The sequence below is a fragment of the Cricetulus griseus genome, chromosome 4, assembly GCF_003668045.3.
Source record: "Cricetulus griseus strain 17A/GY chromosome 4, alternate assembly CriGri-PICRH-1.0, whole genome shotgun sequence".
NCBI lineage: Eukaryota > Metazoa > Chordata > Mammalia > Rodentia > Cricetidae > Cricetulus > Cricetulus griseus.
In genome coordinates this window covers 62577701-62605082 of record NC_048597.1, presented here as the reverse complement: position 1 = coordinate 62605082, position 27382 = coordinate 62577701, and the positions used below count along the sequence as shown (strand labels likewise).

Sequence of the window (27382 nt, the reverse complement as noted above, 5' to 3'; positions counted from 1 at the left end):
CTTTTAAGTTGCAGCATCAGGAGAGTATCAGATTGCTAACATTGTAAAAGACAACTCTCCATTAAGGCACGATACGAAGTCCGTTAATGCACGATTAAACAGTGGCACTTCTAGATAGTAGCATACTATACAGTAACGAAAAGAAATGCGCTATCGATGAAAGACACAGAAGAAACCGGAAACACACAGAAGAAACTTATACACACCTTAAATACTCAAGAAGCAAGACAAAAAAAAAAAAAAAGCTACATCTGTATGATTTTAAATAAATGCTCTAAACAGGTATCCACAGCTAAACATTGAGCCATACTCCTGGAATCCAGTTGCAGAGAGGGAGGAGGGATGAGCAAAGGATCCAAGACCGTGCAGGAAAACCCTGCAGAAACAGTTGACCTGTCTAGTGAGAGCACAGAGACCCTAGTCACAAAGCCAGGGAACCAGCATTGTACCGAACCAAGCCCTCTGAATGTGGGTACCAGCTAGGAGGCCTGGGCAGTCTATGGGACCTCTAACAGTGGAGCCAGTGTTTATCCCTAGAGCACAAATGGACTTTGGGAGCCCATTCCCTATGGAGGGATACTATTGCAGCCCAGATATGGGAAGGAGGGCCTGGGCCCTCCCCCAAATGATGTGATGGTCTTTGATGGTCCCCATGGAGGGCCTCACTATCCCTGGTGATTGGTTGGGGAAGTGGGTTGGGGGTTCCATGGGGAGCATTGGAGGATGGGGAGGGGAGAGAATGGGGGATTGATATGTAAGTAAGAGTGCTTCTAAAATAAAAAAATATTTAAAATAAAAAATAAAATAAACGTTCTGCTGGAGAAGGTAAAACAGGGGAGACAATAAAAAAGATCACCAGAGTTCGAATGAAGGAAGGAACTTGGATGAGTAGAGCACAGGGATTCTCAGACAGCGAAGCAGTCCAGTGTAATGAGAGATCTTCCTAAGTACCTGTGGCGATGACCACGCCCGTTTGGGCATGGTCACAGGTACCTACATGAGCATGTAGGACTAGATCAGGGTTCAAAGACCCCAGAGCTCTCTCTTGCTGCTGGCCAGGTCACAGGGAACAGCCTGGGAGGATCATTGGAACTGGAACCTGTGGCAGCCACCCGCCTCTTGTATAAGTGTAATCTCTCCGAATAAACTTGTCTAGTGAATCTTGGTTCCCACGCGATAGTCCAGTGGTGGTGCTGGATATCATAACAAATCCGTCAAACACATAGAATGTACAATGCAACACTGAGTGATGATGGTGCGTCAGTGCAGCCCCATCAGATGAAGGATATAATACTGTGAGTACAGGGAGTGTGGGAAATGTCTCCACCTTCTCCTCAGCATTTATGAAAATCTGAAACTGTTCTAAAACTTTGAAAGAGTTTCCTGGCTGCTGTGTTGTCAACAGGATTTCTGAGAACAAAGGCAGGGGAGTTTAGATCTATTATAGGACTCCAGCAAGGATGATAGTGGTGGTTCATACCAGAGATGGGCTAGGTAGGAAAGCTTTGGTGTATGGGAAATCTGAAATGAAGGTCAAGATTTTCAGACAACATAGTTATAGGAAGTAATACAAGCAGAAGGTACAAGTCCTTGACTGAGTTAGCGAAAGGTTGGAAACACTTTCACAAAGCAATTTTGAGAAAAGACTGGAGTTAGGTTTAGTCAAGTTAAATTGACAATCAAGTGGGTATGTCAATTATTTAATGAAACAAATTCACTATCTGTGTCAAGCCAGGGTACAATATGGCATGGATTCCCCCCCCTTTTTTTTGCCCCTGCCAAATGATGCTTAGAAATCTCAAGTTGCTACTTCTCCTGCCAGAGCCTTCAAGAAGAAAAAGGCACCTATAGTAAAGTTTCTTCCTATTTTGCTTCAATAAATGCAAATCCTGAGGGTCTTGAAGAGCCTGGGTTCTGGAGTTCACATTCCCCGAGGACAATGAAACCATTCCCTTTTCTCTCCCCAATCATTACCCACAGTTTACGTCTTAGGCAATCTTCTGCTTCTAGGTGCACGCTCTCTCTTCTCCAGCTGGGGACCCAGAGTTCTTGTATTGAGACTTGTCATCTTTGCCCTTCCTTTCCATTTGTATTCCTCTGTCAATTCCAAATTCAGGACTTTCTTCCCACTCTCTCATTTCAGCTTTGACTCCAATATTCTCCATCTAAGTCACTTGAACCTGTGCTTGAGCCATTGCTAAACTATTTGTTTAATTTCACAGACTCTCTGTTAGAGGATAGATGAAGATGGAGATGCTGTGAAAGGCAGTGGGAGGCTAAATAAATGCAAATGACTGCTTTCTGCCTCCTTACAAACTAAAATTCTAACGTTATCTAATCTAAAAGTGTAATGAGGCATTGCTATTGGGTTTACTAATTCACTATCAAGCATCACTGTGGCCAAATATTTTTCCTTCCATCCACTCTTGTTTGCTTGTACTCATTCAGGCTCTCTAATAGGTCTCGAAGAATTTCTGCTAAGCCAAAGAATTGTGCCTAAAATTAGTTGTCTGTATTTACAATATTTCTAATACATTCCTCTATTGATTCTGGCTACAATCAGCTTGTTTTCAGAGTTTCTTCGTATGGAGGTGGAGGACCTAAATCACCAAAACGTAGAGCAGGGCACAGTTCAGTGTTTGGAGTAGGAAGGCTGATTCTAACTGATGGATTTCCAGCCATTTCTGTACCTGGAAAACAAAGCAGGAAGTGTGATTTACCTTTCCGGTGAACATACAGGCAGTGCATGGAGGAGATGAATCTGGCCTTTCTTGCATCATTGGAGCAACAGAAATTTATTTGTGCCCTTGAGAAAAACATTTGCAGCCACCTTTCTTGCAGATAGCTGAGTCAGTCTAAGGGGACAATCCCCCCACAAAGATCTGTTCACACCATTACCGACTAATCCACCTGGAAGCATTTACAGTGTAGCAACTGAAACCAGAAAGAAACATTCTGTTAGGGGCAGCAAAGAGGATTCTCTAAATATTCACTCTATTCTTGCTAATGCTGTTATGCTAATAGGAAACCCAAGTCTCACTGGGAACATTAGACTATTGCTAAACTCCACTGTGTCATATTGAGGTTCTCAAAATACAACAAATACAAATAGTTCAGTGTTTCCTTGTAAAAAAGTAATAAGCATGTTAAGATAAGTGGTGACAAAATTGCACTTAAAATGCATACATAATAAAGACAAACTATTCTAAATTATAGATAAAGTTTCAAGTTGAAGTCCTTACATATAGATTATGTAGAACACAGCCATTAAACAAGCATTTGCTTTCACAAAGTAGTAAACTTGAAAGACCTTGAATTTTTTCCAGTGGCTCTTTCAGAAATCAGTATTTCCTTGAAGGACTACTTTTGAGTCACTGGAAAAATCAATAGTAATATTTTATGACCATTTCTTTTTGCATACTTATTCTTTTTTATCCTGGATATTTACCTAACTGAATTACCTTGACATTTTTATATATTAACTTTAACTGAAACACAAACTTTCCCACATATTTACATATTGATTATGTCTGCTTTTGAATTACAATGATGGGGTCATTATTCCCTCTAGAAACTGTACGGGTTACAAAATCAAAATTGTTCCTCTCTGTCCTCTAACAGAAGAGGTTCACTAGCCTTCCTGAATGGATTCAGATGTGGTAGCATCCTGAAGATTGCAAAGACTATCCCAAAGCCACCAGTGGGTTCAGAGTACTAGACATTAACTCACTGCAGGAATCCATATGCACATTATCAAAATGATTACTTTGTATACATTATGATAACTTAACATCCTGTTTTCCACATATGTATACTTGCTTTGTTTCTTATCTTGTTGGTTATCAGTTATTACCATTACATGAGAAGGAGAGAAATGACTTAGATATGTTTTACTTCTTCCTCCAGGGTTTTTCTTAGAATGTTTTTTTAGTTGAATAACCCACCCCTATGCTATTATATTACATTCATTTAGCTCACTTTTCTCTTTTTCAGCAAAAGGATAATGATGGTGTCTATCTCTGTACAAGCAACATTAACAGTCTGGAGATGTGGTAGGGTATTTAATTAGCATGTGTTAGGCCTGGGTTTAATCCCCAATACTGAAGAAGGAAATCTTAGGAAAACCAAATGCATGTATAATGCTTAAAGTGAGCCAGGGATACAGTAAAGCATTACTGCTCTTAAACAGCACATGCAGCAATTTAAATCTGTAACATTCTTATCAATTCTGCTTTAATTTTTTAGTGATCTAAATCATTATCATCATTATTAGATATGACAAAAATCACTCAATAAAAGTATAGCAAGGTAAAACCTTTCTGAAGTGTGTAAGCTTGGACCGAGGTCAGCTACGCTGGGGTACTCCATAAGAGTTAAAGCTGATTTTAGACAGCCCCCTTATCTCAGTAGTGGCCTCCATTCAGAACTCATGCAGTGAACAGTAGCCATTTTCCTGGTAGACTGCTGCTAATGTAGTCAGCACAAAGTCATCAGGACCTTAGCCTGCTACCTGGAAATGTTTGGCCAGTGGATTGAGACATTGATTTCTTATGTTAGTTTTAATTGATTTCTCCTGCTGGCATCAATATTGTGATGTCTATGATACGATCCTGACAATTTGTCTCTGTGGTGGGGAAATATTATCTCTTTACTACAAATTTTCCCATTACTTTTATGGCAGTTATGAAAACCATAGGTGTTTTATTGATAAACTAATTAAACCAATGATCTTAGAAAACTTGGAAACTGAAAATATACCAATTGCCATCTTTTTGTTCAGAGAATGTGTATATACAATTTCATGTTGTTTGGAGTGGGTGGAGCACGGGATTTAATTATTTATTTGTTTGTTTTTATAGGGCATGATGGAGATCAGAGGATAACTTGTGGGGGGTCAGTTCTCCCTTGGCCACAGATGCCTTTACCCAACAAAGACCTTTTGCCAGTCTTACGTTATGTTCATATGACAAGTTAACTCAGTTTAAAAGCACTGAAAGAAAACCCTATGGCTTTGCCAGAAAAATGTTGGTTAAAGGATCCATTTATTTTTCAATTTTGTAAAACCTATACATTTGTCACTGAGTTATTATGCAGTCCAGATTTCTTACACCATTGATAACAATCGCAACAGTTTTGACTTATATTAATACACTTTTTGAACATCTTTTATTTCTTACCCCTTATTGGAGCATTGGGAAGTAGGGTAGGAGGAAGTCTCACCATTTTCCTCCTGCAGGCTTTGAACTTCCTATGTTGTCCAGGCTGCCCTGGAACTGGAAGTCCTCCTGCTTAAGTCTCCTGAGTACTGGGATTACAGTTTATGAATCACTATGCTTGGTCATACTCCCATTTTTCTCTCACCTTCCTCGAATAGAGGAATAGCTAAAAAAGCCTGAATGGAGCCATCATTCTGTCAAATACTAAGCATTTGCCTTCGTCTGTGAACACCTTTCTGTCTGCATCTCCAGAGTATTGAGGGAGGTAGCAAAGTTTTCAGGGTGCCGTTGGAAAGAACAAGTGAGAGTTGAGGTGTGTACATGTGGGGAACTTTGAATCATCTGCCATTCACAGGTCCTTCCATGAAGTGTGGAATGAAGCCTGATCTCTTTCCTTCCTCATATGGATAAGGTATTTACAAGTGGAATATAAACCCCACAGAGAAAATCTCTAACAGATCCTGTAATAAAACAGTCCTGAGCCACCTACAGGGAGAAAGACTTGGATATGCAAAGCCTTGCTTCTTGTCTATGTCCCTCTGGTCCTTTCTCTTCCCAACTGTGAGCACTCACATTTAATCACTGCTGGAAAAACCAGAAGTTCATTTGTTTTTCTGAAATAGGAAAAATAGAAAACCATCTGTGAAACTGCAGAAAAAGATGGGGTTAGTGAGACTGCATAGCTGGAAGGCAGCATATTTGGGCCATCAGCCCGGAGAGGCTAAGACAGAGTGCGCATTCCTGGAGGGAGAAGAGTCAGCCGTCTTTATCAGAGACAAGTGTGATGGATGGAATGAGGACAGGAGGACTGCTGCATAAACTTCATATTTAACTGGTATTGTTCATTAAAGTGTGGAAAAAGGTGTAGTTCTCTCTTATGTGCTCTTCCAATGAATGCCAGGTCCCTTACATATCTTAACTATTTTCCATTCACCTCCCGAACCTCTAGTTCATTTCCCTTCATATCATCAAATGCCAACTTCCTTATTAAAATGGGCTTCTATTCAGCTTTTCAGATTTCTTGCCTTAGTTTCCATGAGACCACAACTTACCCGTATTTTTAGTGAATTGATTATTTTGTTATTAATACATTGAAAAAAGAGCCTTGACATTATTTTTCAAATACAAACTAAAACACAATTAATCTGACAAACTTAAATTCTTTGTTTCCCAGCTATTCGTCTGGGGACCAAGAGTTTTCCCTTGTTCATGTCAGCTGTTTCTGTGAGTTTCACCAGCCTGGTATGGACCCCTTTGCACATCAGTCCTATACTCCCTGAGCCTAGACACAAGGTGGTTGGCCTAGACCCTATCCCAAAGAATATGACAGACTTTGAAGACACCCCCTATGGAAGGCCTCACCCTTTCTTGGGAGCAGAAAGGGTATGGGATGGGTAGGGTGTTAGTTGGGTGGCCAGGGGAGAAGGGGAGGGAGAGGGACTTGGGATTGACATGTAACATAATTTTCTTTCTAATAAAAAAGAAAAAATTCTTTTGTTTATTTTTTTCTATTTTGAAATCACTGAAATGTCTATCTCACTATTTTTCTGTCCTCACTTCACATAATGGAATATGATAATCACAACTGATGGAGAACCTTTGCCTGTCTTTAGTTAAAACTTGCACAGATTCATTTAAGAATTGATTTCTGAGGCTCACTGCATGTTCTCATTCTCCACATTTGCTGGGAAGGGGGAGGGTACAGGGAGAGGGAACTGGATGCAAACCTTCTGTGCTTTCTGATGAGTTATCAGTTAGAATAGAGCCCCCCCAAAATTATTAAAATAATAGATAACCTTCTGAAGTTGACTAAAAGTTCAAATAAGTTATCTTTTCATACCTAATTCAAGCGATATAAAAAAAAAACAGTTAAATTACTCTAGTATCAAAGACTGGGAAAAACAGGGAGGAGCTAGTGATAAGCTCACAGTTGATCACACTTGGGAAGACTTAATGGGGTTGAGTGGATATTGTAGTAGAGATGGTAATGCCGAACTCAACAGAGAAGACTGTGTACTGTAGGAATGAGGATAATGAAGGGAGAAAACTGCCTAGCTGAGTTTATGGCTGGATCCAGGAAGAAGAATTGTAGCCCCTAGCAGAACAGACAGGGATGGTTTAAAGTCTATGACATGAATCGATGTCAGGAGATTGCCACGCATCTCCAACATCAAACTGATTCTTGCTCTACTCCCTTAACTGCCTACCTTCTTATTCTTTCTATTCTTTGGTACCCCTTTCCATGGCTGAGATACAGTATGAGTTTGTTAGGGCTGCTATAGCAAAGTACCACTAGCTGGCTGGCTTTATCAGCAGATTGGTTCTTCTTCTCGTAACTCTGAAGGAGGCATTTGGGATCAAGTGTCGGCAGGGCTCATGTCTTGGGAAGTCTCCCTCCTCAGCCTGCCAATGATCATCTTCTCCATCTTCCCCTTGTGTCTTCACAACATCCTCTCTTTTCCTGTCTGGGGCTAAAATGCCTTCAGAAGAATGCAGGTCAAGCAGGGTTAAGATCCACATTGCTTACTTAATTTTAATTGACTTGGCTTCCTGTTGTACGAGGTTTTACTCTTTCGGCTTTTTATCCTCTTTTAGGGGCTTGCCACCCAGCTCCCAAGTAAATCACACAAGACGGCTTATTCTTAGTTATGACTACCCAGATTAGTTCCCAGTTTCTTAGCCAACTTTTCTTATCTTTAATTATCCCATCTATCTTTTCCTTCTGGGTTTTTATCTTTCTTACTTCTGTGTATCTTATTTTCCTTCATACTCGGTGGTTTGTTGTGTGATCATGTGACTGGCCCCTGATAGCCACCTCTCCTTGCTCTCTCTTTGTGCTATTCCTCATTTCTCCTTCTATTTATCCTCTCTGCCTGCTAGTTACACCTATCCTTGCTCCAATTACACCTATCCAATGCCTCCCTATTGGCCATTCAGCTCTTTATTAGACCATCATGTGTTTTAGACAGACATAGTAACACAGCTTCACAGAGTTAAACAAATACAGCATAAACAAAAGTCACACATATTTGCATCATTAAGCAAATGTTCCACAGCATAACCAAAAGTCACACACCTTAAAATAATATTCCCTAACAGCTTTCTCAGGACTATAATTCCAAATACTTTCATGCTCTGAGGTACTAACTGTTGTGGGATACTCCTTTTGTACACTCTGAAGATGTATCTCTGCCTAGGCACCATATGATTGGTTTAATAAGGAGCTGAATGACCAGTAGCTAAGCAGGAGAGAATTGGTGGGACTTCTAGAGATAGGAACTCTGGGAAGAAGAGAGGCAGGATTTGCAAGCCAGATACAGAGGAAGTGGGACAGATGGTATTGAGGAAAGGTAACAAGCTATGTGGCAGAATGTAGATTAATATAAATAGGTTAATTTAAGTTTTAAGAGCTAGTTGATAACAAGCCTAAGCTAAGACCATACTTTCATAATTAATATGAAGTCTCTGTGTCATTATTTGGGAGCTGGTGGTCCAAAGAAAGTCCCAATACAAATAACCAATAGAACTTGATAAGATGAATTTAGTGGATACACAAAGTGACCCATAGCAAAGTGTAACAGTGGGATTATTTCTTCCTTTCTGGTGAATAATGAATATTATATAGCAAGCATGAACAGAAAAAGGGAAGACTGAGTGCAATAAATGTCAAAGTCTCTTCTACTGGATCTCGTGGCTACACAGGGAGTCTTCTGACTCTAGAATACTTCATGCAAAGGCATAGGTGCTAGAAGGGAAGTGCAGGATCCATTTACCTGAGTGCTGAGTCAGCTGGGAAAGATGCCATCACTGCACCAGGAGATGCTCCTGGGGTCTGCAGTGTTTCACTGAGGTCTCAGGGACCTTTCACAGAGTTGACATCTCAGCAGACATCAATATGGACTGTGCTGGCAACACCTTCCTTAAGTATACATTATATATACAGACACAGAGCCCTGTGCCTACTTTTTCTCTTTAGTATTTCTAATCAAATAAATTGGCAACCTGAGCAATATAATATTGGCAGGAAATGCCAATATTTTATATAATTGCCTATTTTATATATTTTAGTAATAGCAAAGTTCAGTGAATTCCAGCCTTTAATAGTCAGTTAAAATTTCCCCTTGGCTTTTCATTTTTGAGGGCAATATTTGTGAGATCCTGAGTCTCAAACCTCTCACTTTTATGTCAGAATGACAGAGCAATTTCAATTAATATATGTGATAAGTAGTGATATTAAAGTGAAATAACTTTTGAAGAAATAAAACAAAGGTCCAGGAGGAACTGAAGGTTAATACAGCAAATGGGTTGTGTCCATTAAGATGTTTCCAATGGCTTACTTCACATTCTCCAGGGGCAACATTCTCTGTGTGTCAGAGATGGCAGGGAGTCAGGACCCCTATTGTATATTCTAGTTGCTCATCAGTGTCATTCAAATGATTTCTATTTATTTATTCCCTCTTAATAGTGAATGTCAGGAAAACTCAAAAATGCACTCCCATAACTTTGGAGTAGGCCCATGAATTGCTCAGTGACTGGGCTCTGGCTTAGGCTTAGGCTCAGGCTCAGACTGAGAGCAAATGCTTTGTAGGAGTTCTGGAGGAAGATATGGTCATTTTGATCCTTACTGGATCTTGCAGGAATTACAAGATCATGGAAGGCTCTCATTTCCTGGAAGAGTAAATACTTGAAACAAAACAGATATGTTCAGATTATGAAAATATAGTGAAAGTCTCATCTAGTATGAAAATACAGTGCAGGTTTAGGATGCAAATTGCCCCAAAATATTAATTCTCTGGAATTTACTTCCTGAAATTGCTCATTGGCATTCCCTAGGTTGACAGAGAATGCCACTGTCTAAAATGTCTCCTGCATTTTGTTTCCCAAAAGAGAAATACAAATGACAAAAGGCATGCCTATAGGTCAGCTCTTGCATCCCAAGCTGCCTCCTCAGGAAGATGAACACCCTCAGTCAGGCTGGGAGAGGAGTGGAAGAAGGGAGGGCTGCTTTCTGTCCATTCTGAGTCGGCCACAGGAATAGAGCTGAGAAGAAGTAATTGAGCCTGTGCTGTCCACGATGCACAGCTGTAGAAGAGACATTGCAAGAGTGCAAGTATTTCTTTAAAAATAAGAAGCAGAAGCTTTTCCAGTGGGCTTGGGAGCTAAAGACGAAAATGACAGGAATTAAGCTCCTAGAATGCAATCCCTATCATATGGGATGGCTCTTTAAATATCTGAATGTTTGGATGTATTGTGGCATGAGCTGGCTAAGATATGAGCTGCCACACCTAATTTGTGTAGCTTCCTACCCCCATTTCATAGCATTGGTCTACTAATACATTAACTAAGGGGGGGGAGGAAGGGAGGGAAGGAGGAGAGAGGAGAGGGGAGGCGAACCAGATCTCCTCTAAGAGAACTGATGAGCACTTTCTTAATTTGACATTTATACATTTATGAAATAGAGATAAGGTCAGAAAGTCTCCAATTATTGCTTAGGACTTGGTAGGTCTGAAATAAATATTAGCTTTTTTAGAAGACAATTTCTTTCTGGTATTTATTTATTTATGTTTATAATGACATCAGCCTAATACAGAGCTCGTGATTCTGAGGCTCAGATCTTAGGGACATCTATGCAGATTATTGAGGTAGTGTGTTAGAGTTAATGTTTTTCCCTCTACTCTGAAGCTGTACAGGGAAGTTCAACAACAGGCATGTGATACACCATGCAACAAATAAAAAACATTACACAATCATGGCTGCAACAACAGTCTTTAAAACTGTAACAGAACCATCAGGAAGGGTGATGTTTAAAATACAGGAGACTTTCTTGAGAGTTAAGGTAGTCTAGTGGAAGACTTTTCCTCAGAGAGTAGGGGGAGCTGAGAAAATAAGGCTGTGTGCTCTTCTTTATGAATAAGTTTACTCTTAAGTAAGAACATTACATTCATTAACTAACTCTATTTAAATAAAGAAAAGGAAGTCAATATTTCCATGCATATCCCTTTGACATTTTGCTAGGTTAGTGACCCCATTTCCCTTGATGCTACATGAAAAGCAATTTTTATTTTAGGAGAAAGACTTATTTTTTATTGTAGAATTTAATTATCCTTTACCAAAAAAAGATAAATTCCCAAATTGATAGTATATTATCCTTGTTAAGTAATGACTTCATGCTGGGAAGTGTTTGTACAAAAAGAATCATTAAATAGTTTTCTTTTTTAGAAAAAAGATGTATTTATTTATTATGTATACAGTGTTCTGTCTGCATGTATGCCTGCATGCCAGAAGAAGGCACCAGATCTCATTACAGATGGTTGTGAGCTGCCATGTGGTGGCTGGGGATTGAACTCAGGACCTCTGGAAGGCCAGCTAGTGTTCTTAACCACTGAGCCATCTCTCCAGCCCCCAATATTTTTCTTTTACATATATTTTTGTTAAGTCTTTGAGAATTTCATTCATGTGTACATGATCATAATTGTTCACCTGGAAACTACTCCTACCCCTACCTCCCCACCCATTCCCAGCCCCACCCCTACCTCCCCACTCACTCCCAGATCCACCACCACCAACCCCCAGCTCCACCCCACATCCTCACCCACTCCTAGCTTCACCCCTACCTACACCCAAATCTACCACCACCTCCCCACCCACTCTCAGCTCTACCCCTTACCCCCAACTACTCCCAGATCCACATCTACCTCCCTACCTACTTCCAACCTTATATCATCTTTTTTTTTAATTTTTAATTACCCACGGGTCCCATTTGTGCTGACCATCCACTGGAACATAATTAGCCTACCAGGGGCTGTACCCTTAAAGCGAACTTGCTGTATGACCCCACAGAGACCATCAATTGCCAATAGCTCCTCAACTTATAATGTCCCCCCATGATGGCATGTTGGCTGACTTGTGTTGAGGAGGTCTTGTGTAGGCATCCATGGCTTTTGTGAGTTCATGAGTGCTGTGGTCCTGTTATGTCCAGAAGACACTGTTTTGTTCCAGTCCACCCTGACCTCTGGCTTTGATGATCTTTTGTCTCTCTCTTCTGCAATGGTCCTTGAGCATTGGAGGGGTGATATAGATATCCTCTTTGTGTCTGAACACTCCACAGGTGATTAAGAATCAGTGAATCTCAAGAATACTAACCTGTACAAGTTAAACTCTCTTAGCTTACTTTTAACCCTGTCAATGTAGTTGCTTGTTTTTCTGTTTTAGATATTGAAAATTCTACACTGGCTCAAGTTTCTGAAAGGCAGCCAAGTTAATTTTTACCAAGAACTTTTTGGGTAGCTGTGTGATAAAGTAAAATCTGGGAGGGAAAATCTCACCATCTCTGGGTGAAAGGACAATGCTTAAGGGTTAAGAAATGATTATCAGTTGTAGCCACTCAGAAACAATCAAGTGATAAATGGATTTCACTCTGCTTACTGAAAAGACTGACTGCTACAAATAACTTTCTTTTAACCCTGAATGAAAACTGGAAAATGATGGACAGGGCATGATTTGGAATAGATAGGATGGGTGCTGGCAGAATCAGGATTCTTTGATCTTTCTGCAGAGAACGTACATCACAACTGTCCTTGTACCCAAACCTAATGGTTTCTGACTCTGCATTGGCAACTGACTATATGATTTGGTGTTATGTCAGATGAGTTAAATGTGTTGGCAAAGGCTTAATGATGAAGATTCTAACTACAGCATAGGGTAGAGTAACTTCAAAGCCAAGAGATGCTCTTCTGAACTGTAAGCCCTGCCACTCACTTGAAGTGTTCATCTCTGCACATTTCTAGTCATTTGTTGATCGAACAAACTGCTTAGATTCTTTTGCCATTTCCTATGAGTTAATGAGGCATATTTCTTTTCTGTTGTCATCCCTTCTCTTCTTATATGGTCTCTCTTCAATACATGTCTTTGAGTCTCCCAATATGTATGCATTTTTTAAGTGAATACATTTGCTTTGCAATAATAGTTTTTCAAGGTTTCATAGAGGACTCCAGAAGTGCACAGACAACTCACCATGGATGAGATCCAAGTCTCCGATAGCAAAAACAGCCATGGTACGTCTGGGATGATCAATTCGGCACCTTTTCAGCCAGCACCGGAGACAGAGAAGCACTATTCCACAGAGGAGAACCACCAAGAAAATCCACAGTAGGAACCTGGCATCAAAAGTAACAATAGAGAAGTGAGGTGCAGTATTTAGGAGTTTGAGTTTCTGTAAGGCCTGGAAAGTACACAGGACTCAGCTATGCTTAAGTGCAAGCAAACTGGAATGCCAAGTTCTTGGAGCAATCCCTTACCATCCTACATGGCCAATAGACCTGGAGGTTTTCAGGGAGGGCTGGTGCTGATAGCTGGTGACACTCTGTTCCTTGAAAACTAGAGAGTTCATCTAAAAAGTGAGGTCTGTCTTTCCTTTTCCCCTTCCTTCTTTTTCCTTTTTTTTATTCAACATTCTATCAATTTAGTATTTAAACAAATGCAAATATTTGAGATATTGGGGTTAAGGATTCAAGATGGTATCTCTGCCTTTGAGGAATTAAGTATTTTATTAACAGAATTGGTTGATGTTAAGTTTGGAAGCTATAAAAGTTACAATTTAGGGAATTAGAAGAAGTGTTTGAAGTTTTCTGGAGGAATATCTCATTAAAGATACATTTGGCTATGTTGAGTGGGTTTTACAATCTGAAGTAGAAAAATAATTTAGAAAGATCTCAAGAGGGAACAATTATTTTATCATTAACAAACTCCAGTTATAGAATAAAATCAGAGTCTTGAAAACAATAGATTGTTTATCATACGAGGCACTTAGCAAACACTGTCCTGATATTGATATTTCTATAGCTATTGACTCACACTCCCCTAAATTTCCCTTCAGCTGTTGATTGCACATGCTGTTTCAAGTTATCTAGGAGAATAAGCATATATAGACAGCCACAATTTTTATAAAACAATATGAAGAAGTCCTTACCAGATATACCAGGCATCAGGATGTTGGTCATTATAATTTACACACCTAGTAATAAAGAAAGAGCAATAGTGTATAATTCTAGACAGCCAAAGACTATTGTTTGAGGCTTTAAACTTTATAGTTAACACATCTATTTTTTCCATAATACCCACCTGCTTACTCCCTTTCAGATCTGTTCCCAATATACTAAGAGGGTATTTACCCTATGTCTACTTCATTCAAGTCACTGAGCAGATGGGTAAATTCAAAACCACTAGATGTGGAAAGACAATGCCTCATTGCCATAGCTTTGATTCTAAAAGCAGATATTATTAAGTGTGGAGAATTTAGTGAGGGACATTTTAATGTTAAATGTCAGAGACAACAGGCAGATAACCATCCCCCCTATTCTCACTCTGCCTTTTTTAGAGGTCCAGAGTAGACTCCTTTGTAATTCAGCTTCTCTTAGGAGGGTTTATAATCGGTGGGATCAAATTCTACGGTGTGAATGTGCAGGTGTTGCTCAATTCAGAGTGCTCTACTACTCTGGGAAGCAGGGTACTCTGAATGCAGGGGGACTTCTTTCAGACCTCCATATGCTAATGCTGTCATGGCATCCTTGGAGTGCATAAGGGGAACTACTGGAAATCAGAGCCCAATCAGCTTCTGAGCCGGAGTCATTTTTAGTTGTGTTATCATCAGGCAACATTAAAGTGACTTTGAAAGCTTTACAACGTAAAGCATTCATCATATATGGCTCCCAGCGGCCTCCAGTATGTAGTGTTCCCAATGGCCTCCAGGAGGTGATGCTCCCAATGGTTTCCAGGAGGTAATGTTCCCAGTGGCCTCTAGGAGATGGGGCTCCCAGTGTGGTCTCTAGGAGGTGGTACACCAGGTGTTCCATTACACTAGTCAGAATTCATGTTTGACACCTATAAACTAACATCATGGATTTTTCTTGTTATTTTGTCAAACTTAGAAGACAAAAATATTTCACTAAGACAGAATTTGACTTATTTTTGTTTTCTTGAGCTTTGTATTTGGGATATATTTTCATTTTGCATACCTGTAGTGCCTAGAAAAGTTAATAAATACAAGTGGCTAAGAGAAAAATGGACACTCAAATGTAACTTTAAAAAGGATTCTAAGAGGCTGCGTGGTGGCAGTGCACACCTTTTATTTCAGCACCCAGGGAGGCAGAGGCAGGTGGATCTCTTGATTTTGAGGCCAGCCTGCTCTACAAATGCATTCCAGGGCCGCCAGGGCAACACAGAGAAACCCAGTCTTGAACGCCTCCCCCCCCAAAAAAAAAGGAAAAAGAAAAGCAAGTATTAGCCAGGAGCTTGAAAATAATTAATGGCATGTCTTATAGGGGGACATCATCTCATCATAGTTTCTGTGGATTGATCTCAGATGCAGGTGCTTGTGGAGTGAATACATTACCAGCTGAGTACAGAAAATAACTATAGAGATCAAATAGTCAAACCATCTATGTAAAGCAGGAGCCATTCCACAAATAAGGGACCTAGTTGGGGACATAAATTATCACATATAAATTATATCATTTGAGATAGTGTAATAGTTTTATAATTTGATAAATATCTTTTGTATTCATAACTTCTCTACTAATTGCAAAAATCTTAAAAAATAAGTATGCCTTAAATGTCCTTTTCTGATAATAGATTGATGACTACCTTATATGCCGTCCTAGATCTTTCATCCAGTAGCTGATGGAAGCAGAAGCAGACAGCCACAGCTAAATCTGAGGTGAACTCTAGAATCCAGTTGCAGAGAGGGAGGTGTGATGAGCAAAGGGGTCAAGACCCTAGAAACAGCCAGTAGCTGATGGAAGCAGAAGCAGACTGAAAATACTGAGACTAACTCTAGAATCCCTGAGAGAGGGAGGTGTGATGAGCAAAGGGGTCAAGACCAGACTGAAGTGGACCCACAGGAAGGATTTTGAAGAAGGGGGAACTCAGGGACCCCAGACTGATAGCTGAGAAACCACCATAGGACTATTTTACCTGAGGAGGATGTCATTTTGGAGGTCTGGTTAATCTATGGGGCCTCTGGTAGTGGATCCCTAGTATAGGAATGGATTTTGGGAGCCCACTTCACATAGAAGGATACTCTCTCAGCATAGACACACTGAGGAGGGTCTCCAAATAATGACAGAATTTTAAGATTCCCCCATGGAATGCCTCACCCTCACTGGGGAGCAGAAAGGGGATGGGAGAGGGGATTGGTGGAGGGCAGGAGAGGAGGGGAAGGAGAGGGAACTGGGATTAACACGTAAAACAAGCTTGTTTCTAATTTAAATTTTTTAAAAAGGAAAAAAAATAGTATGCTACTTAAGAGATGCTGTCCTAACCTGAAACAAAACAGGAACTCTTGTTTTAGAATCTTGACCACTGAGCTCCTGGGTTGGAATAGGGAGTATTTCACTTTTCCTTAAATGGAAATCTCCACCTCGTTCCTTTTCCATTTAAAATGGTCCATGTAATTGACATCAATTATAAATCCTGAGTACCTCATTGTTAACTGCAACTTTTGAGCAGTTTAACAAGGGTTTCTGTTTTAACACAGACCCAACCTCATGCCGTTTTCTCCTTCTGAGCCCTTTGCACCCCCTGGTGGAAGTTCTTATAAAGAAAAAGTCAGGAAACCTTACTGTACAAAGGAAGTCATGGTGTATTTTCGCCTTGTCCAGAATTGAGGGAACATTTCATTTCATTTTGATCATTTTACGCAAGCAGATATGATATACAGAGTGAGGGCGGAATCAGTTCCTGAACTTGGAGAATTCAGGAAGAAGCCTACAGAGCTATTCAGGAGTTACTCTTAGCTAGAAGAAGATGGGGCCTTTGACTTGGGAGACATCCTTCCTTCTTGGATTCCAGTCCTTTCCCAAATTGTGTTTTCCAAAAGCAACTCTTGAGTTCTTAAATGAACTCCAACAATAGGATAAATTGCTCAGATTTCAAGTGTAATTATGTTCAAAGTAGGAACAGTTTGTATTCTTGAAAATAAAAGTTATCACTGAAGAATAGTCTGTCTAGGATGCGGATGTTAGTAGTAAACCAACCACCAAAGAAAGAGACTGTCGAGGGCATAAATCTATATAGTGCAGCCATGTCCCCAAGGCTCAGGGGTCATCATAGAAGTCAAGGAGGCAGAAAGGATCTAAGAGCCAGAGGGAGTGAATGTGTGCAATGAAACAGCATTTGATGAATGCGGTAGTTAGACACATGAGCTCACAATGGCTGGGACTGGATGTACAAACCTGAAAAACATTAAGCCAGACAAATTCCCAGCATGGATAGGGGATGGGCTCATCAAGTTCCACCACCATGTTGGGAGCTATTGACAGTTGTTAGATACTTAGAGAAGGAGAGTCACTTTTCTTCAGGCTTGCTGGCCCCAAGAGGCTGCTCCTTCTCCAGGAAATAAAATCCCACATCCATGCACATATAGTCATCTTTAAATGGACTCAATGGATATGTGCAAGAAATTAGGAGGGAAAGGTAGAAGAATGGGAAGGGAAGGTTGAACACAAACACATTATATGCACACATGAGTGTTTTTCTGTGACAGGGTTTCTGTGTGTAACAGTCCCAGCTGTTCTAGATAGATCTCAATTTGTAGATCGGGCTGTCCTAGAACTCACAGAGATCCACCTTTCTACATCTCCTGAGTGCTGGGATTAAAGATGTATGCCACCATGTCTGATTGAATATTAAATAAGACATTTGACCAAAAAAATTCAAGGAAAAAGGAAAAGACATAGGGGAAGTAAGAGTTACTAATAAATTTAAGGAAACATTTTCAGGGATTTGAATTCACTACAAATAGATGTCAAAGGAAATGTTCTGTGGACCAGAACATGTAGGCTCATCTTTATTTGGATGTTGTGGAATGGTTCCTGCTTGCATAGATGGCTAGACTGGTTCAGCTTCTCCGTGCTGTAAATCTATGGACTGAAGTTACAAATTCACTAACGTGGCACTTCAAGAATCTCAGAGAACTACTGCATTGCTCATCTGCTGCTATCATCCAGTGTTTCCCAAAACAGAAAATGGTTATGGACCAGGTGTATAGCTTCCTGTGAAATCCTTTACTTTCAAATTCCCAGTGACATAAGGAGGGAGCATATTTCTCTGCTTCTCCTGTAAAAGTGAGGAAACTCAGTCATAGGAGAAATGACTTGTGTGACATAGCTTTTTGGAAGATACAAGAGCATAAATAGAAATGACCTGGCAATGGAGCCCTGTCCTTTACACCCTGTGATATGACAAGAGGGAATCTCAGGCTTTATATTTCCATATGGAGTCTACACCCAGAATCTTGTTCCAAAATGCTTTAAAGGAATGCTGGGAAAGAACTGAGGAGCAGTTTCAGGGAGCATATCTGAAAAGAAAATGGGCCAAGAGTGACATCAGTTTGCTGACTGAATGCAGAAAATCTCCTATCAAACAGTTGGACTGAACTCTGACTCTGTTCTAAGCTTCCCCATGGTGAATAGAAGGAGAGAAAGAAAGTCATATGGAGAGGAACAAAGTGAAGAGTTTCTCATCAGTTGTACAACTATCCCTTGTACAGAAGCCAGAAGAAAATTCTGCTAATGAGAGGAACAGTATCTTTAATATTCTGAGAATAAATCAAATAACTAATTTCATGGGTTACCTTTTCTTGTGAAAACATTTAACATGAGTCAACTCATTTATTTGGAAGTGTGTTCCTAGCTTCTGTAATGAGCTCTACAAAAGCACATCATGCTTTCACTGAAATTTCACTCAACACTTTGAGTCAATTTGTGCATTGACTCAAATTTTGCATGCTATAAGAACTATTATTAAATAAAATTTAATTTTATAAAAATAACAAATGCAAACAACTCTTAGGAAACTGGTATATATAGGGTAAAATATATATTTAAAAAAATAAACCCATCACTTTAGTAACCATGAAATTTAGTTATGGTAAGGCTGTGATGAAACAATAACAATTAAAAAAAATTCATATCAAAAGTTAAAAACTAATTAACAACAGTGAAGAGAGATATAGAACAATGAGATTTAAAGTTCTTTCAGTTGACAGAGCTAATCACAATCCCAGAACAGTTCCACCAAGTGACTCCCTTCTCCAGCAATCTTTAATTCTCAACAGTCTCCGGTTGTTTTTCTTTGAGCATTTTCTCAATTCTTTCTCTTGAGATATTATTTGGAAGAACAAATGGGCTTTTTACTCTTATCCAAAAGGATAAAAAAAATGCTTGGTTTCTATAAATTTTTTTGTTATGAACAATGTCTTTTCAAACAATGAATAAACAATTAAAGGAACTCATTTTGACCTTTTCAGAAAAAAGTTCCTCTCAACAAGTCTTTAAGACAATCATTTAAAGCATGGAAATTGTAGGGATACCCTCACATGACTTACAAGATGGGCCTGCTAAGGCAGGGATAAAACCATATATTGCGCAAAGCTTGTTTTTCATTCCTTGAAAATTATTGTACTGGCGAACAAATTTACAAATAAAACTTGTAATTAAAATTTAATTCATATAAAAAATATAAAATCTGGAACTACTTGTCTTTTTGTGTAAACTGGTAAAGAAGGAATGAGAATTGTTGTGCATTTACTAAGCAAGCCGCGGCATATGGTGCAGAAACCAAATGTATAAACTTAGAGGCATGTCAGAACTGCGGTGTAAATTTTGAATTTTTTTCTTTATTCTTCAAGGGTATTAAAAAAATATAGCTTTTAAGTGAGTAATTTTTGTTCTCACATGTTTAAAAACTTAAAAAAAAATAAAATAAGTATTGACACCTTTCGCTGTCTTTTAAAAACCTTTAGAATTGTCCCTGAATATGACAAGGGATGAATAATTTCTTAGACAGTCAGAAAGAAAGTTCCTCTCCTAGTTCTGATTCAAGCAGTAAAGTATTACAATGGCTTGCTAATTTTAAAGCTTAGGGAAAACTGGTAGAGTTCTAAGCTCACAATGAGATCACCTTTTAGATTGACAAAGTCATGGGTAACATTAGAAAAGGAGCGGAGAAAAAGGATGTTTTCTCTCCCCGGTTTCTATTTAAAGGAACTGGAGGTTAGGGAGCCCCCATTAATTCTAGATGGCCTTCCCATTAATAAACAAGAAAAATTGCTCAGGCGCAGTTTTTTTCCTTGCCCTCTGCCTATTCCCTTCTTAGAGGCCTCACAAAACACCCATATCCTTTGCTTTAATTTTTCCATTTCTGTTGATTCTTGCTAAATAAGAAAACCTTTTAAAACCGGTGGCGAGAAAATTCATTCAGAATAAGCCGCAGTTATGATTTTAAAGCTTTGCAGCCCAAAATCATGTTAAGAGACAGGGAAAAAGAACAAAAGGACCGTCCGATGGCAGAGGCGGTGGATGCACAGTCTTACTTTAATCCTTCTTCCATAGACGGGATTTTTTACCATCGGCGGATCTGGCGTCTTTCAGGGAGAAAAGGGGGGAAGGCTTATGTCCTACCTGAGGGACAGCAGTGTCATTTACCATCTTAGCTTCAGTTCTGATTCTCCCTTGAGGAATGTTATGAGTGCTGATTAGTTTGAAACTGCATGCGCAATGGGATTGATGGACCTGTCCTGTCAAGGCAGGGAACGCTGGCCCTCACTCGCAGAGACAAACCCAGTTATCACCCAGGCGCAGGGAGCTGCTTAATGTGAACAAGGGGAGGTTCACTAATTTTGGTTGTGCTTGGCAATAGAGCCTGGGTCAGACAGCTCTCTGCTACACCCTAATTTTGATCTAAGGCTGCATTGCAACAGGGTAGAGTGTCCTGTTTGAGCATATCAGAAAGGATGTCGAGAGAGATGCACAAGCTGCAGGCTTCTCTGGGAGGCATGTTGTCCTGCATAAGGGTTGCCTGCCCTAGTCTCCCTTTCCCAAGAAACGGCAGAGGACAGGTCGAGAGCGCTTCGGGTCAAGCTAACAGCCTGATGGCGACTCTTGTACACAGTCTTATATTTGATTGGGAAGGCTAGTGGTTGACCATTTTGGAGCTCATTATAATGTTTTGTCAAGGATCCATGTAAACGGGCCATTATGGAATCCTTGAATAATGAAAAAGGATTCTCCATTAGTCTATTTTGGCGCCGTGTCTTATCCGGCAGGCACCGAATGTAACATAAGCTTTCCAAAGCTTGAATATGATAGCTTGCCAGTTTTTTCTAATTGAAAGAAAGACTGACTCAAATTTATGCAAAAAGCACAAAAATTGAGCTGGGAGAACATATAGGGGGGGGTGGAAAGAAAACAGCATAACCCTCTGTCTACAAAGGTTTTTGCAGTGTCAACAAAAGATTGGAATTTGAATCCTATCACCTCAAATTTTGTCAGAAAAGAGGTTCTCTGGGGCTGTGCAAAAATGATCTACAAGCTTATGATGTCCTAGCATGCTCTCTAAAGCTCACTATCCTCAATAGAAGTTTATGTAGGTTTTGAAAACATCCAGCCTGTCTGGGCTGTCAAAGCAATCTGTCCCTAGTTAATACCAACTTCTCCCCTTCCAGACACCCATATTCATCTTGACAATTATTCATAAGCATTTATAAACAAATGTTCAACTTTGGAAAGCCTTTTAAAGGGATAAATTTGTGCTTTTAAAACCATTTAATGGTGATTGTCATTACCTTCTCTTAGAGCCGGTAAACTAGTAATTGAGTGTAGAACAAACCATGCAAGTTGTCTACTCAAAGAGAAAACCACCAGGTCACCCTGTGTGGTGAACTGCCTTTGTCCCTAAACAGCAGGTTTTGGGTGGTTTCTTTGCAAGTCTTCAGGTTGATCCTCATTTAGCATTGCCAGGACTGGCATTTAGAAAAATCTAGGAAATCATCTCCCTTTAAAAATGATGGCCCTGGGGCCAGAAAGGCAGAAACACAAGGCCACAGACCAAGCAGGGGCTAGAGGATGATGAGGGCCTGGGAGCAAGGATTTACTGTGCTCCACCCAGAACCTTCCCACATGGAAAATAGGATATAGCCAAGAGTAAACAGTGAAATGGGAGGCCCCTGTGATGACAAAGTTGAGGGGACCTGGGGAAGGAGCTAAGCACGCCAGCTGTAGGAAGGGCTGGAGGAGCACTATGGTTAGGTAAAGCAGGCGTCTGTGCCCTACAGCTTGAAGGAAAGTCCTTCCAAGAAGCCTGCACAGTCTCCTTCAAACTTGCTCCTGCAGGCATGTGCTACTGCTTGGCCAACTATGGGGAAGATGCAGGAGGAAGCAGGGGTCTCCAAGGCTCCAAAGCTCACCAGGAAGGCTAAGAGCACTTTGCATATGGCACGTACCAGGCTCTCGCTCCTAGAGCCTCAGGGGCTGCTGGCTCCATGAAGCAGCATCTCACCTCCCAGCACGTCTACCCATTCACACACTCACTTCCAGTAGAATTCTCACTTCTGACTGCTGCCAATCTCTAACAGGTCCACCTCGAAATTCTTGGTGGGAGCCGCAGGAGTTGAAGCCCCAGGTGGGGACGTGGCATTCCCGCGGGGCTTCCCAGAGAGCAGCGCAGGAACGTGCTTTTCCCAGAGCCATCTAACCCCAGCACCAGCACGTCGCGCATGCTCCCTTCCAAGAGGCCCACTCATCTTTCTCGTCCTCGGACTCTCCAACATTTGTCTTGCTCTGTTCCACTCTTACTCTTCTTCTATCATCATGCAAGGACTCAGGAAATCCAAAGTGCACAGTTTCATTGGTTATTAAAATGACAGTATATGTCCTTTTCCTTCTCTCCAATTCTTCTTGGGAGTTTTGCTTCCTTAGATCCTTATATTCAAATGTAAGTGTGTGTGAACCTAAGTGACCTTGTTAGCAAAAAATCAATCAACTAGAGTTTCCTGTCATGAGAATTCACTAGCACATGCCCATGCTCATAAGCACAGTTAAACAGATGCTTTAAATGATACAGAGTAAGTAGAAAAAAGCCTGTGTGTTTCCTAGTTGTGGTTCCATACAACTGTTATGGAAGATGCTGCCACTAAGGAAAACTAGGTGAAGAGGAGATGCAAGCTTCATACTAGCTCTTAAAACAGCATGTGGCTCTCCGATTACCTTCAAATAAATAGCCAAACAAGAAATTCAGGTCAAATGTCATTGTCACCACACCACCCCCTAAGACTACCCAAGTGTGTGGATCCTTGGGAGGAGATACACACAGAAAGTACCATCTTGGGCCCACTGAACCTTGCACACTTTAAGAGTAGCACAGAACCAAGAGATGGTGGTATGGTTTCTATCGTCAATAGATTTGCTTCTTTTATATTATTTCCCCAGAATACCAGCCATTCCCTTGTCTTTTTTCCCTTTCTTCCCCGCTATTTTGAATGTTAATTGAGGCAGTTTACTCAACAAAAAATAAGCAAGGGTAAATATAACTGATGCTGAGAAGTAAAATGGCTTACCAAAGACAGCTCATCCTTAAGCCTCAGTTAAAACTGGGCTGTGGACTGATTAGCTCTCTCATCTCAGCATATTCCATATAAAGGGAAAGTAGTGGCTAAGAAGCTGTAAGGCAGTCTATAGGCTTCCCGTCACCATCCCTCCTTGTATTGACTGCAGAGAAGAGTCAACATTGAAGGCTCTCCCCAGTAGTAGGAGTCTATTATTCTGGGTCAAAGGGAGGTAATAAGGAGGCAAGATGTGGGCAGCCTTGAAGATCAGAGTCAAGTAAATATTATAGAAAACTGCTTAGTGTCAAGCAGCAGAAGCCAGAGCACAACAGTAGATCCAAAAATTAATGTAAAGAAACTGCATCGGGAGGGCATACAAACACTGAAAGAGTTGCACACACTGTCAGCAAGATCATCTGCACCAGTGAATGATTCCAGGGCTAAGGACAACTCCCTCTTGGCCCCATCTCTTGCTTTAGAGGCAATGCCCACAGACAGGGCTTTGAGAGTATGAGGCAATGATAATTGAAAACAGCTGGCTGGCAGAGTGCTGCACCCAGAAAGCAGCACTTGGCGGAAGTGCTTTTTTGACACTTGTGCTCAGTCACTCTGCATTACAGTTCCCATTCATCATCATCAGCATTATTAACGGCACCTCCTCATCTCCTGAATAGAATTCTGAGAACCATTAGGTCTCAAAAAGTAAGGAAATGAATCAATTATTCACATAATTTGCATCTGATGCCCTTTGGAATGCACACATAACACTGGATAAAATTTGGGTTCATTGGTTGTATTTGAAAATGAACTGTTTTGAAACCGTTCCTTGAAATTGGCATACTTATGAGTGTGGGGGCAAGAGAAGAGGAAACCATAATTTTTTGTGGCCTAACAATCATGGGAACCTCATGAGGGGAGGACCCAAGAGCCTAAACTCCTGGAGATAGCTCCTTATTTATTCATCAGTGATCATAACGGCAATAACATTTCCTGGTTTTTTAGAATTCATGATTTTTTTTTTACATTTTTTTTACCTTTGGGGCTTTTCAAATGAATAGAGTCTGATTCTTTGAATTTTTCAAATGCTAAATAAAGACATGGAATATCTTGTTATCTACTTACGTTTCATTTTCTTCACAGGATACATCTGAGAGCACCAGCTGAAACACATATTTAGAACAATAAAATCCAAACATTTTATCAGTCTAATCCTTTAATGAAAGCAGTGCCTGGAGACAGTGTGATTTTACATCGTTCTTTCTTTTTTTAAAATTAAAAGCTTTGCAGCATAGTTTATTGTTGGTACACAGAATTTTAATTGGGTAGATTCTTAAACTCAGCAAGAGCAGGAGATCCACTGAAATTCCTCTGCATACCACAAGGGATGGATCTGAACAGTACTTTGTTTTCTCTGTAGATTTTGCTTGGTCTGGAGAACCACTGGGACTCTTGAATTTGTTTTCATAGTTTAGTGGGAGGTAGGAGTGTCATGATTTGAGTATTATTTTCATGCAAAGGAAAAACTTTCCCCAGTTAGGGGCAGCAGAAGTCAATCCTGTTGGCATTGATGGAAGTTAAATATATATATGAAAGGGGTGACTTTAATCACTAACATCAGTTTATGGTCTCATGACATCCATGTTTGGGAAAAACATATAAAATAAAATTTTCTCTTTATCAAAAGGAAAAGGAAATAATTTTGAAAGGCCCAAACCCTAAGCAATCTAACAAAATTATCTTAGTTCTCAGTGTAGAACTTTAGAGGCTATAGAAAACTGATGGTTCTTTCTGGAGACTGGGTCTGTGTGCTACTTTGGCTCTATGAATTGAGACTCCTTTGGCCAATGAGAAGACTTTTCAAACATCATTGTCCTGGGGGTTGGTGAGGCCAGTCAAAGCATTTACTTTCCCAGACTATCATATATAAATATATGTACAAGTAAGATGGTACAAAATTTCAGGTGATAGTCTATTGAATTTTGTATGGGAAGTGTGTTCGCCCCCCGATCCCAAATGTGCCTTTTTCAGCATCTAGTATTTATGTCAGATGGAGCAATGGATTGACCATCAGAGAGCATGATAATGAACAATTTACAAGCACAGAAAATGAGTTGCATTCTCTTTTTGCTGGAATGCTGCAAAGAGATTTGCATACTAACCGAGAGGAAAATGAACATTCAAATTCTGTCTATAAAGAAACTTTGTTTATAGTAGATGCAACCATTTGGGATCTAGCTTAACAGATAAAACAAATTAAGCCAGCATTTCCCTTTCAAGTCAGTTCCTAGTCTTCTTATTCTGCTGTACCCTTGCTGGAGTGCATGGTATCTCATTATTACCACTCAACTGCCAATGCATTAGCAGTCAGGCTCCCAAGTTGTTATGAAATAGTGAAAGGAGGAATTAATATGCTGTAGACCTTGCATTCAAGTAACAGAGATACAAGGATGCCATTATTGGTTAAAAAGAGATGCTAGCACAGAGAGACCACATAAACATTAACATGGTTCCTTCTACAGCAGTTGGAACTGAAAAACTAACAAGAGTCCAGTGAGTTGAAGATGTTGCTAAACATTTTCTAAATTAATATAGCCACAGAATCTCTGTGTCAACAGTGCTTCTGGGTTTAAAAACATTGAAAAGCATAGCATAGCAAAGTGAAGTAAAGTGTACACTGCATCACTTATTTCTGTAGCATTGAAGCTAAGTAACGAAGAAGTGAGAATGAGGTCATGAATGTTGTGTTTTTCAGTCTTGGAGTAATAAATAATAAAAAGCATGGGATACTAGAAACAACTGGAAAGGAACCCTTCACATGAAGTAGATACACAAAGGACAAAATCCTCAGCAAATCAAACCCTCAGAGAACCTCAGAAAGATCCCAGAAGTATTATTGATGGTTACCTGGAACAGCGGCAAGCACAGGCTTCCTGTTGTTGGGATTTTGGAAGTGACACGGAAAGGACTGGATCTTGACATACTAAAAAGAATGATCTGCTCAGATATAGTGGTTTGCTTACTCTGATTAATTCTCTCAGAACTTGTTAGCTGCTCTATGCTATGTGTCCTGCTGCAGAACGCGTTAATGATGGACTATGTGACCAATAAAGGGCATGCAGGGACAGAATGTTAGGTGCATGCTTATAGGTACTAAAAGCTCAAGGAGTTTAAGGTCAGAACCCTGGTACTGTTTGTAAAAGCTTTTAAATGCTGACCTGCAAAGCCAACTGGCTGTTTGAATAACTTTCAACGTTCAAGCACATGTTTTATTCCAGGGAACATATGAGGTCTTTCTCCTCCCACCCCTCCCCCCCCCTCTCTCTCTCTCTCTTCTCCTCCTTCTTTTAAATAGAATCTCATATCTGATTTAATTTTCTATGCTTTGCAGATCTCGTCTTTCTTTGCTCTTCTGTTCCTACAGATCATTTTGAGTAGGGGTTGGCCTTAGCCTTCAGTCTACGATGATCAGATTAGCAGGTTTAAAATTTGGAAATAGAGTGAGGAGTGAGATATATGAGAAACATCCTTTCATTATATAATTAAAAATACTACAAAGTAATTATTGGGTATTATCTACTAAATTAAAAGGTACCATTTGACTAAGACTTTACCTTCCTAGAATATGTTCTAGATCTTTAAATTGTTTAAACCTACATACAGTTTATATTTGCAGTGCTAGTCACTAAAACATCAAATGTCCATCAGCATGATCAAGTACAAAAAGGCTCCATCCTTGCAACAACATAGTAGGAGGCTATGATGGCTATTTCCAGAAATTTGTTTTTAA

At 40.0% G+C, this 27382-nt stretch overlaps 1 protein-coding gene across 1 annotated transcript; it reads right to left on the bottom strand.

Annotated features, from left to right (window-relative positions):
* Window positions 1–2362: 2362 nt before the first annotated feature.
* Window positions 2363–26574, bottom strand: Tmem207 (transmembrane protein 207). The gene is made up of 5 exons (XM_027413368.2): window positions 26500–26574; window positions 24718–24755; window positions 14185–14229; window positions 13230–13372; window positions 2363–2690 (listed from the first exon to the last, which is right to left on the bottom strand). The coding sequence occupies exons 1-5, from the start codon at window positions 26572–26574 to the stop codon at window positions 2560–2562; spliced, it is 432 nt and encodes a 143-aa protein (XP_027269169.1). The 3' UTR covers window positions 2363–2559.
* Between the last annotated feature and the right edge of the window lie 808 nt (window positions 26575–27382).